Raw genomic sequence first — 26384 nt, forward strand, 5'->3', positions numbered from 1 at the left:
TCCAGAATTCACAAACTCTGCCTTGTCAAGTAGCCAATCCCTAATGTACCTAGTCAGCACCACCAGATTAAATGCTCCCACATTGGGGAGGTTCAGACCCCCCTGTTCTCTATCGGTCAGTAGCCTTTGTAGACTGATCCTGTGTTTTTTGTTGTTCCAAATAAAATTGGAAAAAACTCTGTATTTTTGTGATATCTTTTTTTCTTATAAGCAGGGGAAGTGTCTGTATTAAATACAGAAGTGTTGGGAAAGAAACCACCTTAATTAAAGATATCCTACCTGACATAGTTAATGATAAATTCATCCATCCTGCCAACTCTGTCAATTTTGAATTTTTTGATAGGAATATAATTCAGCTCATATAGCTTCTGTAGGTTCAGGGGAAACTGAATACCCAGATACTTAATGGAATCCTTAGCGACTTTAAATGGTGTTGGTGGGCCTATGAAATCTAGAGTTCCCATCCTCAGCCAGAGAACCTCAGATTTTGTAAAATTTATTTTATAGTCTGAAAAAGTTTGGTAGTTGTCAATACTTTGCATGATTAGCGGTAACTGATTAGCCGGATCTGCACAAAACAAAAACAAATCGTCTGCATATAAAGCTAATTTTATTATTTGGGTCCCAATTTGTAACCCTTTAATTGATGCTCTCAAAACGATAGCCAGAGGTTCAATAGCCATATCAAATAGCAATGGCGAAAGTGGGCAACCCTGTCTGGTCCCTCTATAGAGTTTGAACGGCCCCGATAATTTACCGCTGCAAGAGATTGAGGCACTTGATTGGGCATATAGTTTTAAGGGATTCTGTAAAGTTCCCTCTGAGACCGAACCTCTGTATGGTCTGAAACAGGTGAGGCCATGTTATCATATGGAACGTTTTCTCCGCATCCAGACTTAGAACACAGGCCGGTCCGTCGTCGTCGGGGGCAGAGGAAGGTCCATTGGCCTCTCCATAATATTGAATGGCCGTCAATAGTTTCCGTATATTGGTGACTTAATGGCTACCCTTCACAAAGCCAGTTTGGTCTGGGTGAATCACCTCAGGGAGAAAGTGTTTAAGTCTGTCTGCTAGAATTTTGGTGAATATTTTGTTGTCAAGATTAAGGAGGGAAATTGGTCGGTAGGAAGCCGGCTCTTCCAGGTCTTTATCTTTTTTGGGGGATTAGTTTAATTACCACTGAATCAAAACCCAGGGGGATTTCTCCTAGTGACATTATTTGATTATATACCTCTACCAGGTGTGGTGTTATTTCTACTGTCATATGTTTAAAATATTCTGCCGAGTAACCATCAGGTCCCGGTGCTTTAAGTGTTTTAAGCTGTTTAATCTCTCTAGAGACTTCTTCTGTGGTGATGGGGCTGTTTAGAATATTTTTTGAGCTCTCTGACAGCTGAGGGATCCTCAAATCTCTCCAGAATCTATCCTGCTGATCTAGGTTAATATCTGGATGATTATATAGGTCTGTGTAGAATTTATGCAAGATATCTGCAATTTTTTTGGTACAAGTATGCCTAGTGGTCTCTCAAGGCCGCTATATGACATGTGGAGCAATTATTTGCTATTAAGCTAGCTTGCACTTTCCCAGCTTTGTTTCTGTAACGCACGAATCTTGCATTTCTATCATTTTGATTCAGTAGTTCTCTTTCATGTAGTAATACCTCCAGCTCCCTTTTTTTTCACCAAATACTCCTCCTTGTTTTGAGGAGTTGGTGATTCTTTGAATTTAGAGTATGTTTCAGTTAATTTTTGGTTACAATAAAGATATTTTTCATTGTGTTTTTTTTTCTCTGGTAAGAGATGTACGATATTATGTCCCCTCTTTGGACTACTTTAGCTGTTTCCCAAAACAAAAAGGGGTTTCCTATATGTTCTGCATTATTTTCTTTGAATTGTGCCCATTTATTATGGACTGCAGCTCCAAAGCTGTCTTGAACTAACAGTTTGGAGGGGAATGACTATGTTCTCTGGACCATCATATTAGGGTCCAACTGTTTTTGGAGCCCTATGGTGGAGTGGTCTGATATACAGGCAGTATATATCTTAGCTTTGGATATTTTCTGGAAAAGAGGGGATGAGACCAACAGGTAATCAATGACATTGACTTCAATGACAATCGGTGACATTGAATTATGTGCACGCGAAACACGGGTATAATCCCTCTCTAATGGGTAGAGCAGTCTCCAGGGGTCTACAAGATTCAATTGTTTTTTTTAAGAAATGTAATGTCTGACTGGCTTTTGATCTTATATTGTGTCCTTTTAGATTTGGTTGTGGAAGATGTTGACCTATCCAATATTGGGTCTTCTACTACATTAAAATCTCCCCCTAGTATGATTTGGTGATCCGTGGCTAGGGGTGCTAGGTTACCCAAGAGGACATTGAAAAAGGTTCTGACATGAACTGTTGGCGCATATATGTTTGTCAGAGAAGTCTTAATCCCCCTTAATTTTCCCGAAATAATTATGAATCTACCCTCAGAGTCACACAGCTGATTTTCCAGTTGGAATGGGACCCCCTTCCCAATGAGGATGGCTACCCCTCTCATTTTACTATTGTAGTGTGAGGAAAAACACGATTGGACCCAGCTCTGTTTCAGTTTGTCATGTTCCGTCTGTGTCAGTTGTGTTTCCTGTAAAAAGGCGATGTCTGTACCTAACCTCTTTAGGTGATTAAGTATCTGTCTTCGTTTCATCGGGGAGTTAATACCACGCACGTTCCAGGAAGTTATCTTTGTCATCTTATCTGGTACAGAAGAATATCTCGCGATAGGAACCTTTCCCTGCTTTTTGAGCCTTTTGCGACATGTTTGTGCCCAGCGGGGAAAGAAATCTTTCCATATGACAGTGCAGAGTAATCTAGCAACCTTTTAGGGGTTAAATATCCAAACGATGTGTGCAGGGACTTGTTTAGCTGTTACATTCTGAGTAGATGACACAGTTCAGCTGACGGGTCAACCCCCCCCCCCCTTTTTTTTCCCCAGCCAGCAGCCCCGCACCAATCACCCCCCACCCCCCCCCCCCCCGCAGGCAGCCCCACGATGCGGAGGTAGGGGGGGGGCTGTGAGTGTGTCAGACTTTCACCTGGGGGGGGGGGGGGGAAGTACTACTGTAAGTCTGCTCCTGTCCCCCATGCTGCTGAAAACTGGGACGGGTAACACTGGAGGAGGGGGATGTCTGTGTGCAGGGAAGGAAAGCCCCGCCTCCTCTGACACAGAGCAGAGAAGCAGCACAGAGCTTCTGGCCACCCGTGCACAGCTCTGCCCGCCTCAAGGTTTCTCTGCACGCAGCCCGCGATCCACTAAATAATCTTGCGCCCCCCAGTTTGCGCACCGCTGGGTTAGAGGATCGGGGAGTGATGTGTAGGATATGTCGCTGATAAAATTTTATAAAATGCAAAACTTTGTATGATATGTAATGTGATTGTTGTCATTGTAAGAATTCTTTCACAAAATGGTTGTCCCCCTCTTTCCCCCCCCCTTATTTTTTGTACCCCTTCCCATTTGTTTGAAAATCTTAATAAAAATATAAGTTAAAAAAAGAAAAGCACACTTATCAGTGTATACACTTGGGTAATAAATATATATTTATATCTATATTTATCTCCATCTAAACTGATGTGGCTAAATAAACAGGTTGGGGAGGAAATGGACAAGTAGATGCAGGCATTTAGATTCTTTAAGTCAGAAGGGACGGTGGCATCATATCAGAATTAGTAGGAATGTAACAAAAGTTGCAAAAGGACAATCACATTGTCAAAAATGGATAATGAAAAAAGGATTGCAATAAAAAGTAAGAACAATCTTAATTCTTTAAGTACCTTAATAACAACAAAAAAATGAAAAAAGAAAATATAGAACCCTTTCAGTATGAGATGGGCAGGCAAATTATTGGAGATAAGGAAAAACCAGCAGTATTAAACAATGTATTTTCCTCTATTTACCAGGGAAGGATCAATTATAATAATAGTGCCGTAGGCGGATGCCACAACCTCTGTATTAACGAAGAATTGGTTAACTGAGGAAGAAGTTCATAGGAGGCTTCATAAAATTAAAGTAAATAAGGCACCTGGCCCCGTTGGCATTCATCCAAGCGTTCAAAATGAGCTAAATTCAGTATTAACCACACTATTATATTTAATAAATCAAGGACTCCATTTCCACAAGTTCTGTACCACAAGATTGGCATAAAGCAGATGTGGTGCCGATATTTAAAATGCGAGCTAGATCACAACCGGGGAGTTAGACCTATAAACCTGACATTAATAGTTGAGAAGCTACTTGAAGGTTTAGTACGGGATTATATTCAGGGGTACCTAATGGAAAACAAAATTATTAATAGTCAGCATGGATTTATGAAGGATAGGTAGTACCAAACTTCCTACTTGCCACCGCAAAGAAACTAATGAGGTTATTTAGATCAGTGTAATGCAGTTGATGTGGTCTACTTACGTTTTGCAAAGGCTTTTGATACGGTTCCAAGCGAGTTTATTGTACAAAATAAAGCAAATTGGACTCTGTAAAAATATTTGCACCTGGATTGAAAACTTGTTGAAGAATAGACAATAGGGAGTTGTAATAAATTGAACTTTTTCAGGTTGGGCTAAAGTTGAGGAAGTACCCCAAGGATTAGTTCTGGGTCCCTTGTTTTCACCTGCTTATCAATGACCTTGAGGTTGGCATAGAGAGCAAAGTCTCCATCTTTGCTGATGATACTAAATTGTGTAAGGTAGTAGAATCAGAGCAGGATGTAATTTCTCTCCAGAAGGACTTCCATAGACTGGTAATACCAGAGGCTTGTCATCTAAGGGGAGCATAATTTACCAATTGGAAAGTTTGCTACTGCTTTTCTTGAATAATAATGTTAAATTATCACTCATCCGTAGGTTTGACAAAATGCCAGGCAGGAAAGTGAAGAACAATGTATATAAGAAATGGTGGTGAAGTGAAAACTTGCATTAATTTGTCCCATTTTTCTATTTTATTTTCAAGGAACATACCCATTTGTGACTTCTTCAAATTGTACTGTTGGAGGAGTCTGTACAGGTCTGGGTATTCCACCTCAGAGTATTGGGCAAGTGTACGGAGTTGTGAAGGCGTACACCACTAGAGTTGGAATTGGTGCCTTTCCTACAGAACAATGTAATGTAAGTAAATGCTCTCAAGTACACATTCAAACTGTCATTAAACACAAAAAAGTGTCTGTGTGCCGAGAATCGCATTTTAAGTGAAACTTCTTTGTCTTTTGTCCCTGTTTTTGTCACAGAAATTGTATTTGTTGTGATGGTGCTGTTATTAAAAATCAAAACACAATTTCAGTGATAAAACACAAAAGTTTCACTGAGAATGCGCGTGCTTTGCACACACACCCTGTTTTAGCTATTTGCACTTCTATGTTTATATTAACTGTGAATTCCGTGTGTGTGTGTGTGTGTGTGTGTGTGTGTGTGTGTGTGTGTGTGTGTGTGTGTGCGCGCGACTGTGTATGGATGACTCTGTGGATGACTGACTGACCTGATTGAGTGACTGTTTGTTTGGTTGGTTGGTGGGTGTGTGGGTGACTGTATAAAGGGGGCCCACCTGTGCAGCAGAGTCCAATGTGGACCAGGCTTTGGAAGGCGGCTGATTATGGAACTTGCGACCGACTTCTGCACATGCACGTGGTGCTGGGCGGGCATTCACACGTGCTGGCTGCGCACGGCATTGGATGCACGAGCTGTATTGCGAATATGGGGAGGCGACTATTGGGTTCTGAACATGCGCACCGCGGCTCACAACCTCTTCTTCTGCACATGCGTATAGTGTTAACCTCGGTGCGGCCTGGAATGGTGATTTATTTTTTTTACGCAAGCGCGACGGGCGCATCCATTAGGAGCGTGATGTCACCCGCGTTACGGTTTTTGTTACAAAGTAAGGATTTTTTCCCATGAAAACTGTAGGTGCCAGCAACGAAGTTTCACTTCAATAGTAATTGTTCAGTAAGGTGCCAGAGCTCAAATAATTAAATAGCAGAATTCACTTTGTAAGAGCTGCCATGATTTCATTAGTAACCTCATTTGTTGGGTGTCTTCTGCAACCTCGTTACATACACGTCTCAAATTAAAACCTTTTTCTATAAAAAGTTGAAAATGTTATTGTCACGGTAGACCAGGTCTTACCAACTCATTAATACCAGGACTCTGGATTGAGCACACAAGATGTGCAAAATAAATTGTAATTTATTTCCTTTTAAGACAATCACACAATATTCACAATTACAGTCAATAAAACACTTACTGGGATGGAGAAACAAAATCAAATGTCCACGTCACGAAACAGTCTCTTGGCACCCCTGCACGCATGCAAGTGGGTGCGTGATTTGAGTTGTGCTACAGTCCTTGGCTAGGGGCGCAACTTGCCACCCCTATATCTTCGCCGAAAGGAAAGATTTCGTAATCTCCTTACAGGATACATTCGGAAATCCTTAGCTCAAACGAATTCTGGAAGAGCGGTGCAAATCTTCGTTACGATGTAGTTAACCCCTCACACTTGGCCGTTTCTTGGTTGATCTTAGGTGAATCTGACTGGGAGTGCGCTGCAGGCATCTTTATAGGGTTAAGGGTCCGATTCTCTCGTGGGAACAATTTTCCCCACCTATCCCCGACTTGCCAGGAGTTCATAGAACGTGCAGTAGTTGCTTCCCGGTCTGCTTCGAGCATGCGTTAACCTCACACCTGAGCTACTTGGCATGCTGGGCCCAACCTCTTACCTGGCGACAGGAAGTCTTGGGTTTGGCTACCAAGTGTGAAGCACCCATACTTCACACCGGTATCTGGTACTTCCAAATATCCCGGCCACCCTAACACCTCGGGTCTCTGAGGCTTTTCAACTTCGAACTTCACTAGACACTGGCGCACCACCTTAGCAGGGTGCCCTTTGAAGTGCGGAGATGAAAAATCCCTCCGCTCATTAATCCATAACATATGGTCATGTTAATGGATTCATTGCCGGTCTGGCAGGAAAGGGTTCCTGCCTGTACATTTTAAAACACCATTACAATACCGTTTATTTATAAATGTGTGTTCTGCATATGCAACAATTATAAAACGTATATGTATGTTTATGGTTTCTTTTTACCCAGCTGCACTCCAAAAATTGGAGTTCTAGCTCTTTCATAACGCAAGTTATCCACTTAATTGAAGGGTATCTCTGATGTGGGTTGCGGCTTGACCTATAATCGGTCTGGGTTACAAGTCGGCATACAATGTTTCCGTTCTGGCTTTGATCGGTAACCGCAGACACCGATTCAGCTCAAGTGGATAACGAGACGGCAGGATACTATGTATCAAGAAGGCACTTCAGCTAAACCGCAGACCACTTATTCAATTGACTTTGCGGTTTCAACGTCTGTGGTCTGGAAACTGATACCTATCTTTAATACAGCTACTTACTCACAGGTACACTTCTTCAATTTAGTGCTTGGCACAGCGCTAGAAGCTCCCCCTTGTGTCGCATACACAGTTAGCACATTTCTCATTCATTTAACTGCAGCTGGCTGCTAAGCTGCAAAACAGGGACAATAAAGGTAGGGTAGGGGAAAACATGGTGTTATGTTGGCAATACATTTTAACCCCTTCTGTCCCAACACGGTTTGGGGTTAACCAGCCGGGCATAATACCTTTTATTATTGGCCTGGTTAACCCTTCCACCGCCACAGTTTGACTACAGAGCATCTCCTATTTCTCACCACCACTATGGAATCTAAGAGCTGGGATTTTCCCTGGTTCCTCAGCAGGCCAGTCCAATCCGGCTGAAGTAACAAACCTCAGATTTCTACCAATTCGTTTAAACTATCTACTGTATCGGTGTTCTGACAAAGGATCAGAATGCATAAAATATTGACATTCCATAATAGTCATATTGGTGATTATAAGACTTGTCTCTGTGTATGTTTTCCCAAGAGTATTGCAGTTTACTCATTCTATGACTTTAATGGAGGTCCATGGTGTTACATCCTCAACACTCTTAAGTTCATTCTGATATCCTTACTGGCCCTGGAGACTTGTACATGTTGTTGTAAGTTATATGATGCATTTTAATGGTGTACACATGAACAGATTTGTGAGGGTTTAAATGCTGTGTACTATTAAGAATTTTTATATTGGTCAATTAAAAGGTTTTTGAAACCTTTGAAAAATCATGGGAAAACTTAACAGATCAAACTCACCAAGTCAAAAAATAATTAAGAATGAACTTAATTCCATACTGACCTTCATTTTATAATGGATTATCTTATCTAGTCCGCACAGGCAACATCGTGATGACATCAAATTGGTTGTGATATTCTGTAGTTGGCGGAATATGTAAAGGCCAACTATTGGCAGCGTATTGCTTGCTATATTCCTCATCTTGCCCATTCTCTTTTGATCAGGAAACTGGCGAAATGCTGCAAACACGTGGCCATGAGATTGGAGTGACCACAGGCAGGAAGAGACGGTGTGGATGGCTGGATCTGGTGTTGCTCAGATATGCTCACATGATCAATGGATTCACTGCGTAAGTTGACAAACTAATTAGCTGTACATAAAATCTGCCCATACTAATTGAGATCAATTCTTATTTCAGAGATTTGGTTTTGAAACACTCAGGCTTTTCTATATACGTTTTTAAAAATGTAAACTATTGGGTAATTTCTTTTAATATGAAAACAAGCATGCTAAACAAAACTAATGTTCTGTTTATACAAAAATGAAACATCCTACCTATTGTGATCTTCAATACAGAAATGTTTACTTTCCTCTGAAAAACAGGTTGGCCCTTACAAAACTGGATATTTTGGATGTCTGCACAGAAATCAAAGTGGGTGTTTCCTACAAAATAGATGGCAAGACTATACCTCATTTTCCAGGTAAGGTGATACTGGCACATTTTCACATAGGAAAAATAGCGTAATACAATGTGTAAAAGCTCTGCATGCCTTATTATGTACTTAATTTCTAGAAATATTTTTATTAGTGTAACCCGGTCCTCCCTTTACCTCTCCTCACCTCCGCTGCAGGCGGGTAGCCGGTAAGAGTGTCGCCATTTTGTTTGTGCGCTCGCATGCGCAGAAAAGTTTTGCGCATGCAACGGTTGCAGCAGCCCCAGGGGCTGCAAAACACATGACACAGTACAGACAATAGAGCTGCTAGAATCTCCTGAGGGGAGATTTCAACTTTGGGTGTGCTTGAAGTTTGAGTTGACAGTTAGGAGAGTGGCTGTTGGAGCTGGGACAAGGAAGGAGTAAGTTATATGTGCAGAAGTCGGTGGCATCTGCACTAGGCCAGATACCCCCTATTATACCCCAGCTTTGCCCCGGCTCACACATAGTTTGTGGCGGCCTCAGATAGGGATACAGGGTCATGCCGCACGGGGGCTGCGGCCTGTGGTCCAGGACACAGATCGCCCTACATTAATAAAGACATTGTTTACGATTGTACAATCCACGAGGGACTCACCCAACGTAGAGGTGGAGGCTTCGCAGTATTGGCATCGGATCTGTGGATCCCAGCATCGTGGCATCAGCGCGCCCAGGTGTGGCATCACCCGGCAGGTACCCAACGCATCCGTGCACCAACTCAAACACTACAGTGGGGCAGCGCTGTCACACACACCTTGGGTGGGAAAGCGGAGCATTGAAGGGTTCGCCCGTGCATGGCCTGGTTGTTTATGTTCAGTAAAACTGTTATCTTTCATACAGGTGCAGCAACGAGTATCCGAACACTTGCCTTGGAAAATCTGGGTCAATACCCCAGTAATGCTGCAACATTTCTGCAGACAGACTAATGGCCCATCGGATTAACAAAGCGGGGTTCCCTTGCAGTCCCATTCAAACTGACCAGGGATCCCTGCTGTGTTAATCCGATGGGCCATTAGTCTTTCTGCAGAAATGTCAGAGTAATGTTGCAGCATTACTGGGAGATTGCCCCAGATTTTTCAAAGCAGTTTTCGGATACTCCTAGTTGCATCTGCGTGTGTTTTATTGTATGTGGGTTCTGTAGCGGGGTTATTGTACATCATAGAATCCTGTACAGGTGGAGGTGCTGCCGATCGAACATCGACTCAGGTATACCCCAGGTTCCCAGTAGCGCAGACACAGATCTCCATTGCACCATATGCACACACACCGTAGCCACACATATCTCAGGGGGTGGGGAAAGTGCGCTACAATTGGAGGCGCTGCTGAGATATCAGACCTGGGGTGCCCTACTCGGTAGTCTAAATTTGTGAAACCCTTCAGACCGCCATGTTCACACCCACCGGGCAACAGGTCCATGACTGGGCCCTACAGTACCGCGTGGTCGCTGTGAGAGGAGTATCCCTACTTACCTCAATAACTTATGTCCATGCCCACACACGAAACTTCCCGGGTCTGGCCAATGCCAGGATCTTAGACCACAAACTTGACGCAGACTTCCGTTCTAGTGCCATACTATTGGCCACGGAACATGGTATGCTTGGACACGGCCCCTCAGACGACCTATCTGAGGCCCTGCCCACAGGGCACCCACTGATATACCCTGAGTTGCCAACCTCTGTTGGGTCCTTCACTCCGAGACTCATCTCCGAGGTTCCCTTTCAGGCTAGACTGGCCATCTCGGGGCTTTGCCGAAGTCCTTTCTCACGCTGATGCGGCCACCTTCCCCTACAGACCTGGGGGATGGATGGCCGCAAGTACCCTAGTTCGAGCAGACCTACCTGTACCCAGGGTCACATTCACTTCAAGTGTGATGTCCAAGAAACCTTCCGTCAGCTGGTATCAGTGTAACCCTGCCCCAACTCCGAATCAGAGCCCAGTTTATAGCCACCTGTCTTCGGGAACTTCCAACTTAGGAGTGACGCTACCACAACTGGTAGAGGCACTCTCACAGTCAGCTCACAGTCACCAGTACTGGCGCCTAAATACCTTCTCAGGGGTACGATCCACACCTCTGGGCGAAGAGACGTTCGACAATTGGCGGGATCACGTGGAACAGGTGTTTCCCGGGTGGACATGATCAGATGCGATAGACACAACGGATCGTAGAATGCTTGCGACCTCTGGCAAGCAACATTGTGCGGTTGTATCGCGAAGGTTACCCCGACCTGGAGGCTCAAGACCTGGTACGTGCGTTGACTAGGACCTACAGCAAGAAGAATGATTCCATTGCACTGTTGGCCCACTTCCATGCCCTCAAGCAGAAGGAAAACGAAGACTTTTCTGAATTCCTTCACAGACTGCAACTAGCTCTGTGGACTCTGATCCACAAAAGGATCATCAGGATGGTGGAATTGAACGACTACCGAACCAGGCAATTCCTGCGGGGAGCTTCCCTCCATTACCGTTTGGTGGCCAGAATCTGCTGCAATCTTTCCACTGAGAATCCTCCCAGCTACAAGGACCTCATAAAACGGATACAGGATCAGGAGGTCATTCTTCAGTTCCCAACACCCTTGAAGACTCGTGACTTGTCACGAGGAGAACGTGCCATGACCTCTTCAAAGGAGCCTCAGAGAGCAGATTACCACAAGGAAAAGATCAAGGAACCCTATAGTATGGAGGAGGATTCTCAATCCAAGCCACCCTCCTTTAAGTCCAAACCGTCAAGGAGAACGTCCCCTACGTACAAAGCTCTCTCTGACCTCAGTGACGTAATTTGCTACAGCTGTGGTCGTAGTGCGGGCCGTGATTTGGGCCTACTTGCGAGAAGCTGGTGAGCTACCCCTGGATCCTTTAACAATCCATCCCCTCCTGCTGGAAGAGTGTAGAAAGATATCTGCCCAAGACAGGTATGGAGACCTCTTCAACTTACAACCCGGGTTATCAAAAATTCCAACAGGAGGAGTGAAGCGTATGGTCGCTTTGTGCTGCTACCCCGACTGGGATGAAGCTGACAACCTCTTCTCCCTTGAGAGTACTCTCGAGGAGGATGCCCGGCTACAAGTTGATACCTGAAGTGCGGGAATAGACCTCCAAGATTTCTGGAAAAAATCAAAGTATTCATCCAAGATATCTCGCCCTACCCCATGGCCCTCGACCAATGCCGAAAATTGGGGCGACTATACCCTGTTACTCCGTGGAGGATAGGCCCCAAGTGAATACCGCCGCGGTGTCGGAGCCACCAGCTGGGCTGACGTTCAACTTTGGAGATTCAGATCTACCGGCTGAATGGAAAGACCGACTCACAGCCAAGTTATAAGAACGTCGGGCCATATTCTCCACAAGTGAGATGGATGTGGGCTGCAGCCAAAACGTCCAACACACCATGCGTCTCAGTGACACTACCCCCTTCCAAGAGCGTTCTCATCGCATCGCCCCTCGGGATGTGGATGATGTAAGGGACGTCTTACAAGAGATGGAGACAGCGGGGATCGTGACCGAATACCGGAGTCCCTGCGCTTCGCCTCGTGGTGGTGAGGAAGAAGAATGGGTCAATAAGATTGTGTCGACTACCGGACACTGAGCAATCGCACGGTATCCGATCAGTACACTCTTCCCCGCATCAAAGAGATTCTCAACGCCCTGACGGTGAGTCAATGGTTCAGTGTCTTGGATTTACGGTCCGGGTATTACCAGGTACCGATGCGTGCAGAAGACCAGAAGAAGGCTGTCTTCATCTGTCACCTGTGCTTCTATCAATTTACGCATATGCCCCAAGGCATATGTGGAGCTCCAGCCACATTCCAACGTCTCATGGAGAAAACCATTGGTGACATGAATCCTCGGGAATGCTTGGTCTACCTGGACGATATTATCGTCTTTGGTAAGATCTTAGAGGAAAATGAATGGCTGCTCAAAGTCCTGGACCGTCTGGGACGAGAATGCCTGAAACTGTCACTCGACAAGTGCCAGTTCTGCCACACCTCGATGACCTACGTGGGACACATTGTGTCCGCTGATGGGATCGCAACTGATCCAGCTAAAGTGGAAGCAGTGGTGAATTGGCCCCGGCCTGAGAACGTCATGGAGCTATGTTCTTTCCTCAGCTTCTGTGGCTATTATCGACATTTTGTGGAGGGGTATTCAAGCAAGGCCGAGCCTCTCAACAATCTCCTTTAAAATATACCCCGAGGACACAGGGTGAAAGGCCACCTCTGCCAGACAGCCGTTCAATGACAAATGGACAGCCGAATTTGAGCGGGTCTTCATGGGTCTGAAGAAAAGTCTAACAGAAGCACCTGTTCTCGCTTATGCTACCCAGAACAGCCCTACATTCATCATGTAAACGCAACTCACAACGGCTTGGGTGCCATCCTACACCAGAAATACCCGGAGGCACACCGTAGCCACACATCTCTCAGGGACTTGGGAAAGTGTGCACATTAGCTATTTAAGCACCAGTATCCGTTAAAGAGAGGGTCTCTTGGAGCTTGAAATAACCTTCCCTGTGTCCCCTCTGGAACTTGGGGGATATAGATCTAGAAAAAAAAGGGCACGCTGCAAAATAAAGTTAAAACTATTCAAATCGGAAATTTAAAAAAAAAATATATATATATAATATATATTCAAAAAAGGACGATACCGTTCTGTGGCTAACCAAAAGCTTTTATTCTTGCGAGCTTTCGAGGTACACTGATCTCTTCTTCCGGCGATGTAACAATGAATGAAGCTAAAAAGAGTTTTAAACTTAACAGTGCATACAGAAAAGTGATCTGTGATGGAAGACAATCCCTCCCCCGTGCAGTTTTATGGCTAGAGGTGATAAAATGTCCCTGAATGTCAGGTGTGTGTGTGTGTGTGTGTGTGTGTGTGTGTGTGTGTGTGTGTGTGTGTATATAAATAGGTAAAGAGCCCACAGTGTACACAGCGCTTTACAAAATGTGTGTGTGTGGAGTGGGGGTGTATATCAATGTTGTGGGTAATGGTTGATGGGTAATTCCATTCTTATATACCAATAGGGATCACGTCGTTTCCACACACTATTGTAGTTATGCCACCGCCTCTTACACTTCCACACCTACCCACAACATTAATATACACCCCCACTCCACACACACATTTTGTAAAGCGCTGTGTACACTGTGGGCTCTTTACCTATTTATATTCACATACACACACACATACTCACAACACTGACATTCAGGGACATTTTATCACCTTTAGCCATAAAACTGCACGGGGGAGGGATTGTCTTCCATCACAGATCACTTTCCTGTATGCACTGTTCTTAAGTTTAAAACCCTTTTTAGCTTCATTCATTGTTACATCGTCGGAAGAAGAGATCAGTGTATCTCGAAAGCTCGCAAGAATAAAAGCATTAGCCACAGAACGGTATCGTCTATTCATTTTTTTATTATTAAAGCTCGGCTAACACGGTACTGATACCTCAATATCAAAAATATATATATATATTTACATTTCTATAGATATTATACTATACTAATATTATACTATAGATATTATAATCAGTGGCCATTTTCAGCACCCCGGAAGCGGTGAGAATAAGTCTTGACCATGGGATTCCTGTTGGAGCGAGCATGGCAATTTGTACCATGTTAAAAGCCTAGTTTAGGCTTTTGGTATGCCTTAGATTTTTAGATGCATGCAATAGAGAATTTGAACCATCCCATTAGTAATATTTTCATATGTCAATGTATTCCGATATTTACAATCCAAGTACAAAGATAAGGAGTGCTGATCCTTAGGCATCCTATCAGATATAAAATTAAAACAGGAGTAGGAAATCCTGCCTGAAGAGCTTCAAAACTGAATTATGTAATTGTATACCTATATTTAGAGCCTATCCTGTTTGTCTATTTATAGCTGGAGTAGTGTGTGAGACACGTTATGCAGTTGAGTTATCACAATGATGGATTGGTACAGTGTGTGATCTTTAAAGGAGCAGTCCAAATGGTGTGTGTGTGTGTGTGTGTGTGTGTGTGTGTGTGTGTGTGTCGGATTTAGAAAAAAAAGCCAGATGTGAATGACTAGTTTCCTGAACCCCTTAACCAGTGTCTGGACGCCCCCACTTCACAATATCTAAAGCAGCAATCCCGCCTGGGATCTTACCTGATCCGCAGTCCCTCAATGTCCAGGTGCCCTCATTCCCGCAATGTTATACATTGGAGGGGATGTGTTCCCTACCTGTGTTCTGGGTTAGGGGGGGTTCCCATGTCTTCCGTGTGAAGCTCGAGAGTCAGATCTGGAAGAAAGCAGTATAGGTTATTTTGGTGTAGGTATAGGGCAGTTAAGATATACAGGGTAAATAAGATATCCAGAGAGGGGAGGGAGACCGAGAGGGGAGGGAGACCGAGAGGGGAGGGAGACCGAGAGGGGAGGGAGACCGAGAGGGGAGGGAGACCGAGAGGGGAGGGAGACCGAGAGGGGAGGGAGACCGAGAGGGGAGGGAGACCGAGAGGGGAGGGAGACCGAGAGGGGAGGGAGACCGAGAGGGGAGGGGACTGACTGACTGACTGGGGTGACTGACTGACTGGGGTGACTGACTGACTGACTGACTGGGGTGACTGACTGACTGACTGACTGGGGTGACTGACTGGGGTGACTGACTGACTGACTGGGGTGACTGACTGACTGGGGTGACTGACTGACTGACTGACTGACTGGGGTGACTGACTGACTGACTGACTGGGGTGACTGACTGACTGACTGACTGGGGTGACTGACTGACTGACTGACTGGGGTGACTGACTGACTGGGGTGACTGACTGACTGGGGTGACTGACTGACTGGGGTGACTCACTGACTCACTGACTCACTCACTCACTGACTCACTCACTCACTGACTCACTCACTCACTGACTCACTCACTGACTCACTCACTCACTGACTCACTCACTGACTCACTCACTGACTCACTCACTGACTCACTCACTGACTCACTCACTCACTGACTGACTGGGGTACTGGTTGGAGAGGGGGTGACTGACGGGTACTGGGTGGGGAGGGGGTGACTGACTCACTGACTGACTGGGGTACTGGGTGGGGAGGGGGTGACTGACTGACTGAATTACTGGGTGGGGAGGGGGTGACTGACTGGGTTACTGGGTGGGGAGGGGGTGACTGACTCACTGACTGGGTTACTGGGTGGGGAGGGGGTGACTGACTGGGTTACTGGGTGGGGGTGACTGACTGACTCACTGACTGGGTTACTGGGTGGGGAGGGGGGGACTGAGTTACTGTAAAGAACCCTTTCCTTTGTTGCTGGTGAAATTTCCTTTCCTCCAACCTTAAGGGATGGCCCTGAGTCCTTTGTACTGCCCGTGGAATGAATAGTTCTTTTGAAAGATCCTTGTATTGTCCCTGAATATATTTGTATATAGTTATCATATCCCCTCTTAGACGCCTCTTTTCTAATGTAAATAAATCTAATTTAGCTAGCCTCTCCTCATAAGTTAGAATGTCCACCCCCTTTATTAATTTGGTGGCTCTTCTCTGCACTCTCTCTAGTTCCATAATGTATTTTCTTAGGATTGGTGCCCAAAATTGTACTCCATATTCAAGGTGTGGTCTTACTAATGCTTTGTAAAGGGGCATAATTATGTTTACTTCCCTTCCATCCATTGCCCGTTTGATGCAAGATAAGATCTTGTTTGCCTTTGCAGCTACTGCATGACATTGGGCACTATTGCTAAGCCTGCTGTCTACAAGCACTCCTAAATCCTTCTCCATCAAGGATTCCCCCAATATATCTCCATTTAATTTGTACGTCGCCTTTTTATTCTTGTATCCCAAATGCATAACCTTACATTTATCTTTATTAAACCTCATCTGCCATTTACCTGCCCACGTTTCCAGTCTCTCCAAGTCCTTCTGAAGAGAAATTACATCCTGCTCTGATTCTATTACCTTACACAATTTAGTATCATCAGCAAAGATGGAGACTTTGCTCTCGATCTCAAGGTCATTAATAAACAAGTTAAAAAGCAGGGGTCCCAGTACCGATCCCTGAGGTACTCCACTCACGACTTTAGCCCAACCTGAAAAAGTTCCATTTATGACAACCCTCTGTCCTTTAACCAGTTTTCAATCCAGGTGCATATATTATTACTGAGTCCAACTCCCTTTTTAAATATAGGCACCACATCTGCTTTACGCCAATCTTGTGGTACTGAGCCTGTGGAAATGGAGTCCTTGAATATTAAATATAATGGTTTTGCTATTACTAAGCTTAACTCCTTGAGAACTCTTGGATGTATGCCATCGGGGCCAGGTGCCTTATTAACTTTAATTTTTTCAAGTCGCTTATGAACTTCTTCCTCAGTTAACCAATTGTTCATTAATATGGAGGTTGTGTATTCCTCCTGCGGCACTATATTGACCTTGATTCTTCCCTGGTAAACACAGGGGCAAAGAATTTGTTTAATACCTCAGCTTTTTCCTTATCTCCAATAATCTGCCTACCCATCTCACACTGAAAGGGTCCTATATTTTCTTTTCTCATTTTTTTGTTATTAAGGAACTTAAAGAATTTTTTAGGGTTGACCTTACTTTCTATTGCAATCCTTTTTTCATTATCCATTTTTGCTGATTTGATTGCCCTTTTGCAATTTTTGTTACATTCCTTATAATTCTGATACGATGTCTCTGTCCCTTCTGATTTATAGAATCTAAACGCCTTCCTCTTCTTGTCCATTTCCTCCCCTACCTGTTTATTTAGCCACATTGGTTTTGACTTATTTCTTTTATACTTATTACCCAAGGGTATACACTGCTAAGTGTGCTTTTCTAACAATGTTTTAAAGACTGGCCATTTATCTTCTACATTTTTCCCTGCAAAAATATCATCCCATTGTATTATTACTAGATTAGACCTCAGTTTATTAAAATCTGCCTTTCCAAAGTTGAAGGTCTTTTTTGTAACCCAAATAATCTGTTTTTTGATTATTTTAAATACATGTTGTTTGGAATGCTCCTAATAAATATATATTTAGTTATTTTGGGGGTCTCCGGTGCTGAACCGCGTTTATTTCAGCTCCTGCTTCTCGAGATACCTCCGTAGGGGGTACCAGTAGAAGCTATCTTGGAAAGCTGGTGTTCTCGTAATAGTGGCTTAATGTCCCATGGGCCGTGATGTCATCCCTTGTGGCTTCCAATAGGCCCACGTGATCAGGACATTTAAACAGCACAGAGATACCGGCAGCTACTACGAGATAGGTATCTTCGGAAGCAGGGGGTCTCCAGAGCTGAAATCAGCGCGGTACATCTCCGTAGACCCCCTAGCTTCGAAGCCATTTAAAAAGTTTTTTTTTAATCATTTCGTTTGGACTGCCTCGAAGTACTGAACAAATCCGTATATGAGGTATTTTAGATTATTACATCTCCTACGACGGCTAAGCCACTAGACCAGGCCTGCACCGCATGCGGCCCGCCCGGACTCACTGTGTGGCCCGTGGGGTCCAGCGGTGGCGTGGAGCGGCGTTCTCCGTCTTCTTCCCTGAACAGTCTACTGTTTCCCCTGCAGGTCCTGGAAAAAATGCCTGTGAAAACGGGACGCTATGTGACGTAGTGATGTCACGCGGTGCCACGTTGCGTGACGTCACAGCATCCCGTTGTCATGGCAACGTGGCGTCATTTGACGCCGCACGGCCATTTTTTATTCAGGACCTGCAGGGAAAACAATAGCATTTCCAGGGGAGAAGACGGAGAACGCCGCGGACTCCGCCGCAGCTATGAGTTGTGAGGGGGTAGGTAAGAGTTGTGATGGGGCATGGGGGGGGGGGTAATTTTAAAATGCGGCCCGAACTTGCCTTCCTTTAAGTAGTTTGGCCCGTTTCACTTTATGAATGGACAGAAAAACGTAGATTGCCATGTCTAGTGCAGGCCTGCACAAATTATTAAGTGTGCAGGATTTCTTGGTTACGGAATCATAAGACTATACTGTACAATTTTTGTGGAGTTCAGCAAATGGATTACAAATTCAGTCAAAATTGTCTGTTTTAAAAAACCATGGCTTTTTATTGCTTTATTCTCATCTAAAGTTGGCTAATGTTTGCCCTATGTAAAACTCTACAGCAAATCAGGAGGTTTTGAACAGAGCAGAAGTTCAGTATGAGACACTTCCTGGATGGAATACAGGTACATCCAATGTCAGAACATTTGAAGATCTGCCTGAAAATGCAAAAAAATATGTCCGATTTATAGAAGTTGAACTTGGTGTTCCTAGTAAGTAAACATTTCCACTTGAATTTGTTTTATGTATTTGTGTGCCTTAATTCTATGTGTGGAAGTTGTGCCATTAGCACTGCTGTTTTGTATGTAGCTCTGTTTTCAAATTACCATCTGATACATTAGTGTAGTTGCAATTTCAATGAAGTAATTAACATCTCTGTAAATAACTTTTTTGAAATGTTCAACGATCATTGTTCTCTACTGCATTTTCTGCTTTTAGTATGTCCATAGACCGTATGCCTCATTACATTACAATGATTACAGCTAATGAAAAAGGGTTTCGTACAAGGGTTCAGCTGTTGCAGAGTTGCTTAGCAACGACAGCAAGGAGGGGAGGAGACATGGATGAGGAGGTGGGAATGGTGCAGTGTGCACGTGGGGCAGGAGGGAGTGCGAGGAGAGGAGTAGTGTGCACAGAGAGGAGAGGAGTAGTGTGCACAGAGTGGAGCAAACACAGTAAGACAGGGAGGGCAAAGAGAGTGCAAAGTCTGAGTGAATGCAAAGAGGAGCAGGGCATTATCTTGGAGAGAGTAAGGTGGGAAAGAGGGAACAAGACAGCTAGGCATTATAGGGAGGGGTGAAAACAAAGAGTAATAGTTAATAACGTTTACGATCTGCTAGATCGGCGTATGTTACACTAGGTATAGCTAGTGTTTTATAAATGGGATTCTCTGGAAATGACTTTGGTTTCTCTTTGGTTAACATAGCGTTAAAGGAAATTGTTATCTGTGTATATCTGACCTTAAGGTTGGAGAAAAAAACTCACTATTTTTTTTTATCACTTTTCTTTCCCAGTTAAGTGGATTGGAGTTGGAAAAGCAAGAGAGTCCATGATCCAACTTTTCTAATCAGCCGCATGATGTATCCCCTAACCAAGAAAGACCTAATTCTACAATTGCAGCTTTTGACCTGCGAGGATGGAAATCTAAGGGAAATGCATGGCAACAAAATATTACTTGTTTTTCAAAACTACCAAATTTCTGCAAAATATCTGTAACATGATAACTATGTTTTTGTTTGTTTATTTACACATACATGTTTTCCAAATTAAACTAGTGATGCCCGCCCTTTCTCCCCGTTCCCCCCCTCCACTTTCACCTTGCTTGAGAAAAAAGGGTCTGTTAGAGCTCAGCCCCCTAGGTCTTACCATGTAGTGCTTCCTAGCTCCGGAAATATTGAACTCCAATGTCTCCGCATTTTTTAAAAACTGGCTGAGGGAAGGGGCAGACACTGAATAAGGTGGACTTTGCGTGTCATGGTAACATTCCTTTTTAGTGATTTCCTCACCACAATCACACTATTACCTCAGGACATCATAGGTCAATGATTCCTGAACTGATTGCTTTAGTGCCAAGACATGGATGTTCCTGCTCCAGTGATACCCTATGGTTCAGATAATAGGGATATGGATCTAAAGTCTAAAAAAGCAATCCCCTTCAGTGCTAGAGGCACTTGTGATACGTCCATATTGGTTCTCAGCTGTAGTTGTTACTGACGACGCTAATGTTTCAGATTGTAAATTAATCAGTGCTGTTTTGCACCGTTTTACATTCTCATTTGTCTCCTGAGTTTTCTTAAGAGACTCGGCTATTTCTGTATAAGGGAAGGGGATCTTGATTTTGTAATGCTGTAAAACACGGTCATAGTTGGTGTGAAATATTTTGTTTAGAAAAGATTGCACTGCTGAAGTGTTGGAGTGTGCAAGAAATTCGGTGTACAGCATACTATATAACTCTTTGTAAATTATTTAATAGAAAGATCCTGAGTTTTAAAACTGAAAAGATACATGGCCCCAAGAGCCGATCTTGAAATTGTATAAAGATGAATTACTTCATTAAAGGACTATTCTGATTAATGTCTTTTCTTGGGTTGTTTTTTGAAGCACGACAACAAAAATAAAGATTATTCCTTTAAAAAAAAAGAAGAAAAATCTGTTGGGCACGTTTCATTTTCTTTCCTTTGTTTTTTCCTGTTTTGGGTTATCTTTTTTTCCTAGTCATTTGTATCTCATCGGGTTAACAGGATTCAGCACTATTTATGTATAGGTTTATTTATATAGCACCCACATTGTACTTGTGATTTACGAAAGACCATGCAGGGAATTACAATAAGTGCAACATACAACATCAGATGATAGGAAATGGCTGCCGTGGAGAGCTTAGCATGTAAGTGGTATGTTGGGAAACTTCGAGACAGCAAATAAGGGAGTAAGTGCAGTAGGTGGCAGTACTTTGCCACAAGAGTTGGCAGGAGAGACATTGGCAAGGGGTCTGCAATCTGTGGCTCCTGAGCCACATGCGACTCTTTGAGTAAATGGCTGTGCCTGGCGCCTGGCCAGAGGTCGGGCGACACTTCTGCGTACCAGTTGCTGGGGCCTCAATCTCTGGCCAATGTCTCCACCCTCTGCCTGGTTACCTTGTCGGTGTTGGGGTGCTGGAAGTTGGGCCTAACTTCCATATCTGCCCATGTGGCCACTTAAGTGACATGGGTCCAGAACAGGTCTCTGCGCCGGAGGGGGGGGGGAATTAAGGGAGAGGAGTTGAGGGGTGTATTCATGCATGTGTTGCCACTCTAAATATTTTGGTCAAAGAACGAAAACAAAAAGGCTTTATAAAGGTTGCAGAACTCTGGTCTATGCTGCTGAAATGTTTCATTTAAGAGATCAGTTTTAAGGTTTGACTTGCAGTTGGTGATGGAAGGTGCCTGACGTACAAAGAATGTGAGGGAGTTCCACCTGTGAGTTGATAAAGATTTTATAAGGGGTGGAAAGGAGACTAGCAGGGACATACCTATATGTCAATGCTGATATGTAGGGAGGAGTACATTATTGAAGAGTCATGAAGATAAGGGGAACTTTGTAGGTGATCCAAAACTTGAAAGGATGCTAGGAGAATTTCAAGGAGGACTTAAGCAGATCCTTTTTTTTTTTTTTTTAATTAGTCATTGGATCACAAGTCCCGAATAACTATTGCTTTTACCAGACTATTCTTGGAATCCAGAGAACATTACAATACTTTTACATCAAGATCATTGTCACGGTAGGGGTAGTTGGCCTTCATAATAAAGGTGAAGTCTGACTGGCTGCCCCTAGAAACCATGTATAAAGAGCTACAGTATGTGTCATCTCTTGGGATCATTAATGTGTATTCATGTATTCCCCTTGTCACGGGAGACCAGCGCTTTTAACACCTTAATACCCAGGGATCATACGATTTTGAGCAAAGCGAAGAGATAAAATAAGTTGTAATTTATTTCCACAAATGACATGCACACACTGTTACACAATTACACTGAAAATACACTTACTGGGGCAGGGGCAAACGAAATAAGTAGTTTCCAAAACGAAATCTTGAGTGGAAAAGTCTCTATGAGCAATTTGTCCAGGAGCGGGAGTTGCTCGAAAACAGAGCTGGAAACAGTCCTCAGTCAGCGGTGCAAGTTGCCACCGCTGTGTACTCTGACGGAGCTGCTTCGTTCGTTCTGCCACTGTAGTATTGGTACTTGGAACCTCGGCTCTTACGAAGTCTTTAATCTTACAGAACAGGACAATGATATACAGCACACACTGGATAGCAAGAGAGTTTTTGCAAGGTGCAATGGACTACGGAGGACCCAATTCCTCCAATATACGTATATAAGTAACACAATAGCCCAGCACACACTGTCTAGATAATAGAACAAATGAAAGGGATAATGCCAAGAAGAAATGAAATGACATTTAATATGTAACACAAACCACCAAAAACAGAACCACATACCCTACATCAAACAATGATAACACGCAGTAATAAAAACAACAGGCAAAAACAGGAGTAGTAATGGAGGGGGGAGGGGACGGAGAATAGGGTACAAATACAATATAGGGTCAAGACAACACATAGGTGGGTACAAAAATGGGGAAGCAACAGGGGGGCAACGGTTCGGAGAACACCCCTTTGTCAGTCCCGTTCCCCCTCCAAAGGAATAGAGGGGTACTTCCCTGTCCCCCAGACCCACAATAATAACGTCAGATCCCAAAGAGACTAAATAACCCCCACACAAATAGTTCAATAGAGGTGCAAATGAACAACCAATATGGTAAGTGAAATAGCAAAATCAAAAGGAGCAGGATAAATGGTGTGGGGCAAAAATGCAAACCACAGTCAGTCTAATGAAACTCAGCAGTCCTGCTCCTGTCAGAAGCTGGGGGGGTCTGTGTAAGACTGTGCCTGCCACCTTTGGTGATAAAGGAACGATGACGTCATCTGTCAGCGCTGCGAGTGCATTCCCGACATGGACATCAGCTGTGGGCTGTGCCACAGGTCCCGTGACGTCGTCCTCTCTTCGGAAGGATTCCGAAAATCACTGGTGGGCATGCGCACTGCGCGCCATAGTAAAAGTCCAGATCAACAGCAACGGAGAGAACTGCGCATGCGCAGTGGACTGGAGGGACGCAACATAGGATTGTAGTGGCTGCTTAAAACTCCAATGAGAGGTTGGATCATCCCCAAGTCCAGGCATGCATGTGTGAAGCAGTATCAGAGTGGTGTCAGCACTGAAGGCAGCTGCAGAGGGGAAGGTCACACAGACAGCCCAAGCGGAGGGTCATTTGTGCTCCCCCCCAAAAGGCAGACAACAGAATCAACATAAGTAATGTGTATATATATATATATAAATATATATGTATGTATTAGGACAAAATAAACATGCATATAAGGAATACCTTAATAAAAAATAGAAAAAGCCAAGCATTTCTAATAAATTGTACAGAATAATAAATGATGATGATGAATCATATATAAGTGAGCTAAAAACGAATCACCCGTAGATCAGCACAAATTAGGAGTGGAGAACCATATTACTAGGAAGGTCAGGTTAGAGGAGAAGGAGTCTCACCCCTCACATAAAGGATTGATCACCCTGCATCAGCACCAGGACGCAGAGCCCAACCGTGTAATCACACCTCAAAGTATAGAGCAATAGAGTAGGACAAGCACCAGACCATATCGAGGATAATACAGAGATCGTAGTAATGACACATATACCACACGGGGCAGGTACCTGGGCAAAAGATGACTACAGATAGCAGCCCATATTAAGATCCTTGTTCATGCCCAACGGAGTCATGGTACGGAGAGTTTGAATCCATCTGGATTCCTTCTTGAACAGTGATTTCTGCAGATTGCCGCCATGTCGGCCCATTTTCATCCCGTCGATAATCTGGTACCTCAATTCCCTCACGTTGTGCCCAGCCTGTGTGAAATGATGTGCTACCGGAGCATCCGGGTCACATCTGCGTATGGCCGCTTTGTGCTGTCCAATCCCATCCTTTATTCTCTGGGTGGTCTCCCCCACATAACCCATGCCACACGGACATTTAATAAGATGTATAACATCTTTCGACAGACATGTATAATATTCTTTGATCGCATAAGATCTGCCGGACAAGGGATGTTTAAATGTAGGACCTTCTATGATACTGTTGCATTGATTACAACTGTAACACATATAACAGCCAACTTTGGGGGTGCCAAGGAAGGTTTGTTTAACACTTTTGCGACCAATGTCTGCCCTGACCAATCGGTCACGAAGTTTCTTCCCTCTCTTATAGGAGAATAAGGGTGGATCTTTAAGGACATGAGCTATGAGAGGATCACTCTGAAACAATGACCAATGATGCTGTATAATATTTCTGATGTGCCCACTGTTAGTGTTGTAAGTGGATATAAAAGGCACCGAGAGCTTCTTTTTCTCAGTACCCGTGGGTCCCGTAGGAGCCCAATCCACCGCCTTCTGTCATTGTTTAGACAGCAAATCCCTGGGATACCCTCTCAGATAAAATTTAGATTCTATTTTGTCCATACCATCCATGACTTTGGATGGGGTACTAATGATACGTTTAGCACGCAAGAACTGACTATAAGGTAAACCCAATGTGGTACCTGGGGGTGGAAACTCGAGTAATGCAAGAGGTTGTTACGATCTGTAGGTTTAGAAAATAAATCAGATTCTAATTTGCCATTAAGTACACTGATTGTCGTATCCAAAAAGTCTATCTTAGTGGGGTCATGAGTACACGAGAATCTAATTGTTCTGTGGGCCTGATTGAGGTCTGCAACAAAAGCCAATAAAGAGGTGGTATCATTCTGCCACACCAAAAACACGTCATCTATAAAACGCACCCACATACGCCCATTGTCCAAAAAGGACTTGTTGCAATATACAAAATCATCCTCGAATTTGGACATAAAGATGTTGGCATATGTGGGTGCGACGTTCGAGCCCATGGCCGTCCCCTGAATTTGAACATAGTAATTATCTTCAAACAGAAAATAGTTCTCGCATAAAATGATCTCTAAAAGATCAACAATCAGCATACCCTCCTTTGGTGTAAACACACCAACTTGTTCCACTATTGCCCTCACTGCCAGTATACCATCAGCATGTGGTATGGACGTGTAGAGGCTATTTACATCTAACGTTGCAAGTATCAAAGGTTGGTACAAAATATGTAATTCCCTAATTTTCTCAAGAAAGTGTGGGGTATACCTTATATAGGATCTACTGTTGGTGACCAGTGGTCTCAGAAGTTTATCTAAAAATACTGAACAGGGCTGCAAGACAGAATCTTTGTTTTTGGTGTGGCAGAATGATACCACCTCTTTATTGGCTTTTGTTGTAGAGCTCAATCAGGCCCACAGAACAATTAGATTCTCGTGTACTCATGACCCCACTAAGATAGACTTTTTGGATATGACAATCAGTGCACTTAATGGCAAATTAGAATCTGATTTATTTTCTAAACCTACAGATCGTAACAACCTCTTGAGTTTCCACCCCCCAGGTACCACATTGGGTTTACCTTATAGTCAGTTCTTGTGTGCTAAACATATCATTAGTACCCCATCCAAAGTCATGGATGGTATGGACAAAATAGAATCTAAATTTTATCTGAGAGGGTATCCCAGGGATTTGCTGTCTAAACAACGACAGAAGGCGGTGGATTGGGCTCCTACGGGACCTACAGGTACTGAGAAAAAGAAGTTCTCGGTTCCTTTTATATCCACTTACAACACTAACAGTGGGCACATCAGAAATATTATACAGCATCATTGGTCATTGTTTCAGAGTGATCCTCTCATAGCTCATGTCCTTAAAGATCCACCTTTATTCTCCTATAAGAGAAGGAAGAACCTTCATGACCGATTGGTCAGGGCAGACATTGGTGGCAAAAGTGTTAAACAAACCTTCCTTGGCACCCCAAAGTTGGCTGTTATAGGT

General features: G+C 43.8%; 1 protein-coding gene across 1 annotated transcript in view; it reads left to right on the forward strand.

Moving 5' to 3' along the window:
- The window catches only part of ADSS2 (adenylosuccinate synthase 2), a 105930-nt gene extending 84951 nt beyond the window's left edge, over positions 1-20979 (forward strand). The window contains exons 9-13 of the mRNA XM_075596818.1: positions 4991-5145; positions 8409-8533; positions 8788-8885; positions 18969-19118; positions 19920-20979. Coding sequence (XP_075452933.1) covers positions 4991-5145; positions 8409-8533; positions 8788-8885; positions 18969-19118; positions 19920-19972 — 581 coding nt within the window. The 3' untranslated portion in view covers positions 19973-20979. The remainder of the gene's footprint in view (positions 1-4990; positions 5146-8408; positions 8534-8787; positions 8886-18968; positions 19119-19919) is intronic.
- Positions 20980-26384: the final 5405 nt, after the last annotated feature.

Source organism: Ascaphus truei, chromosome 4, assembly GCF_040206685.1.
Source record: "Ascaphus truei isolate aAscTru1 chromosome 4, aAscTru1.hap1, whole genome shotgun sequence".
Lineage (NCBI taxonomy): Eukaryota > Metazoa > Chordata > Amphibia > Anura > Ascaphidae > Ascaphus > Ascaphus truei.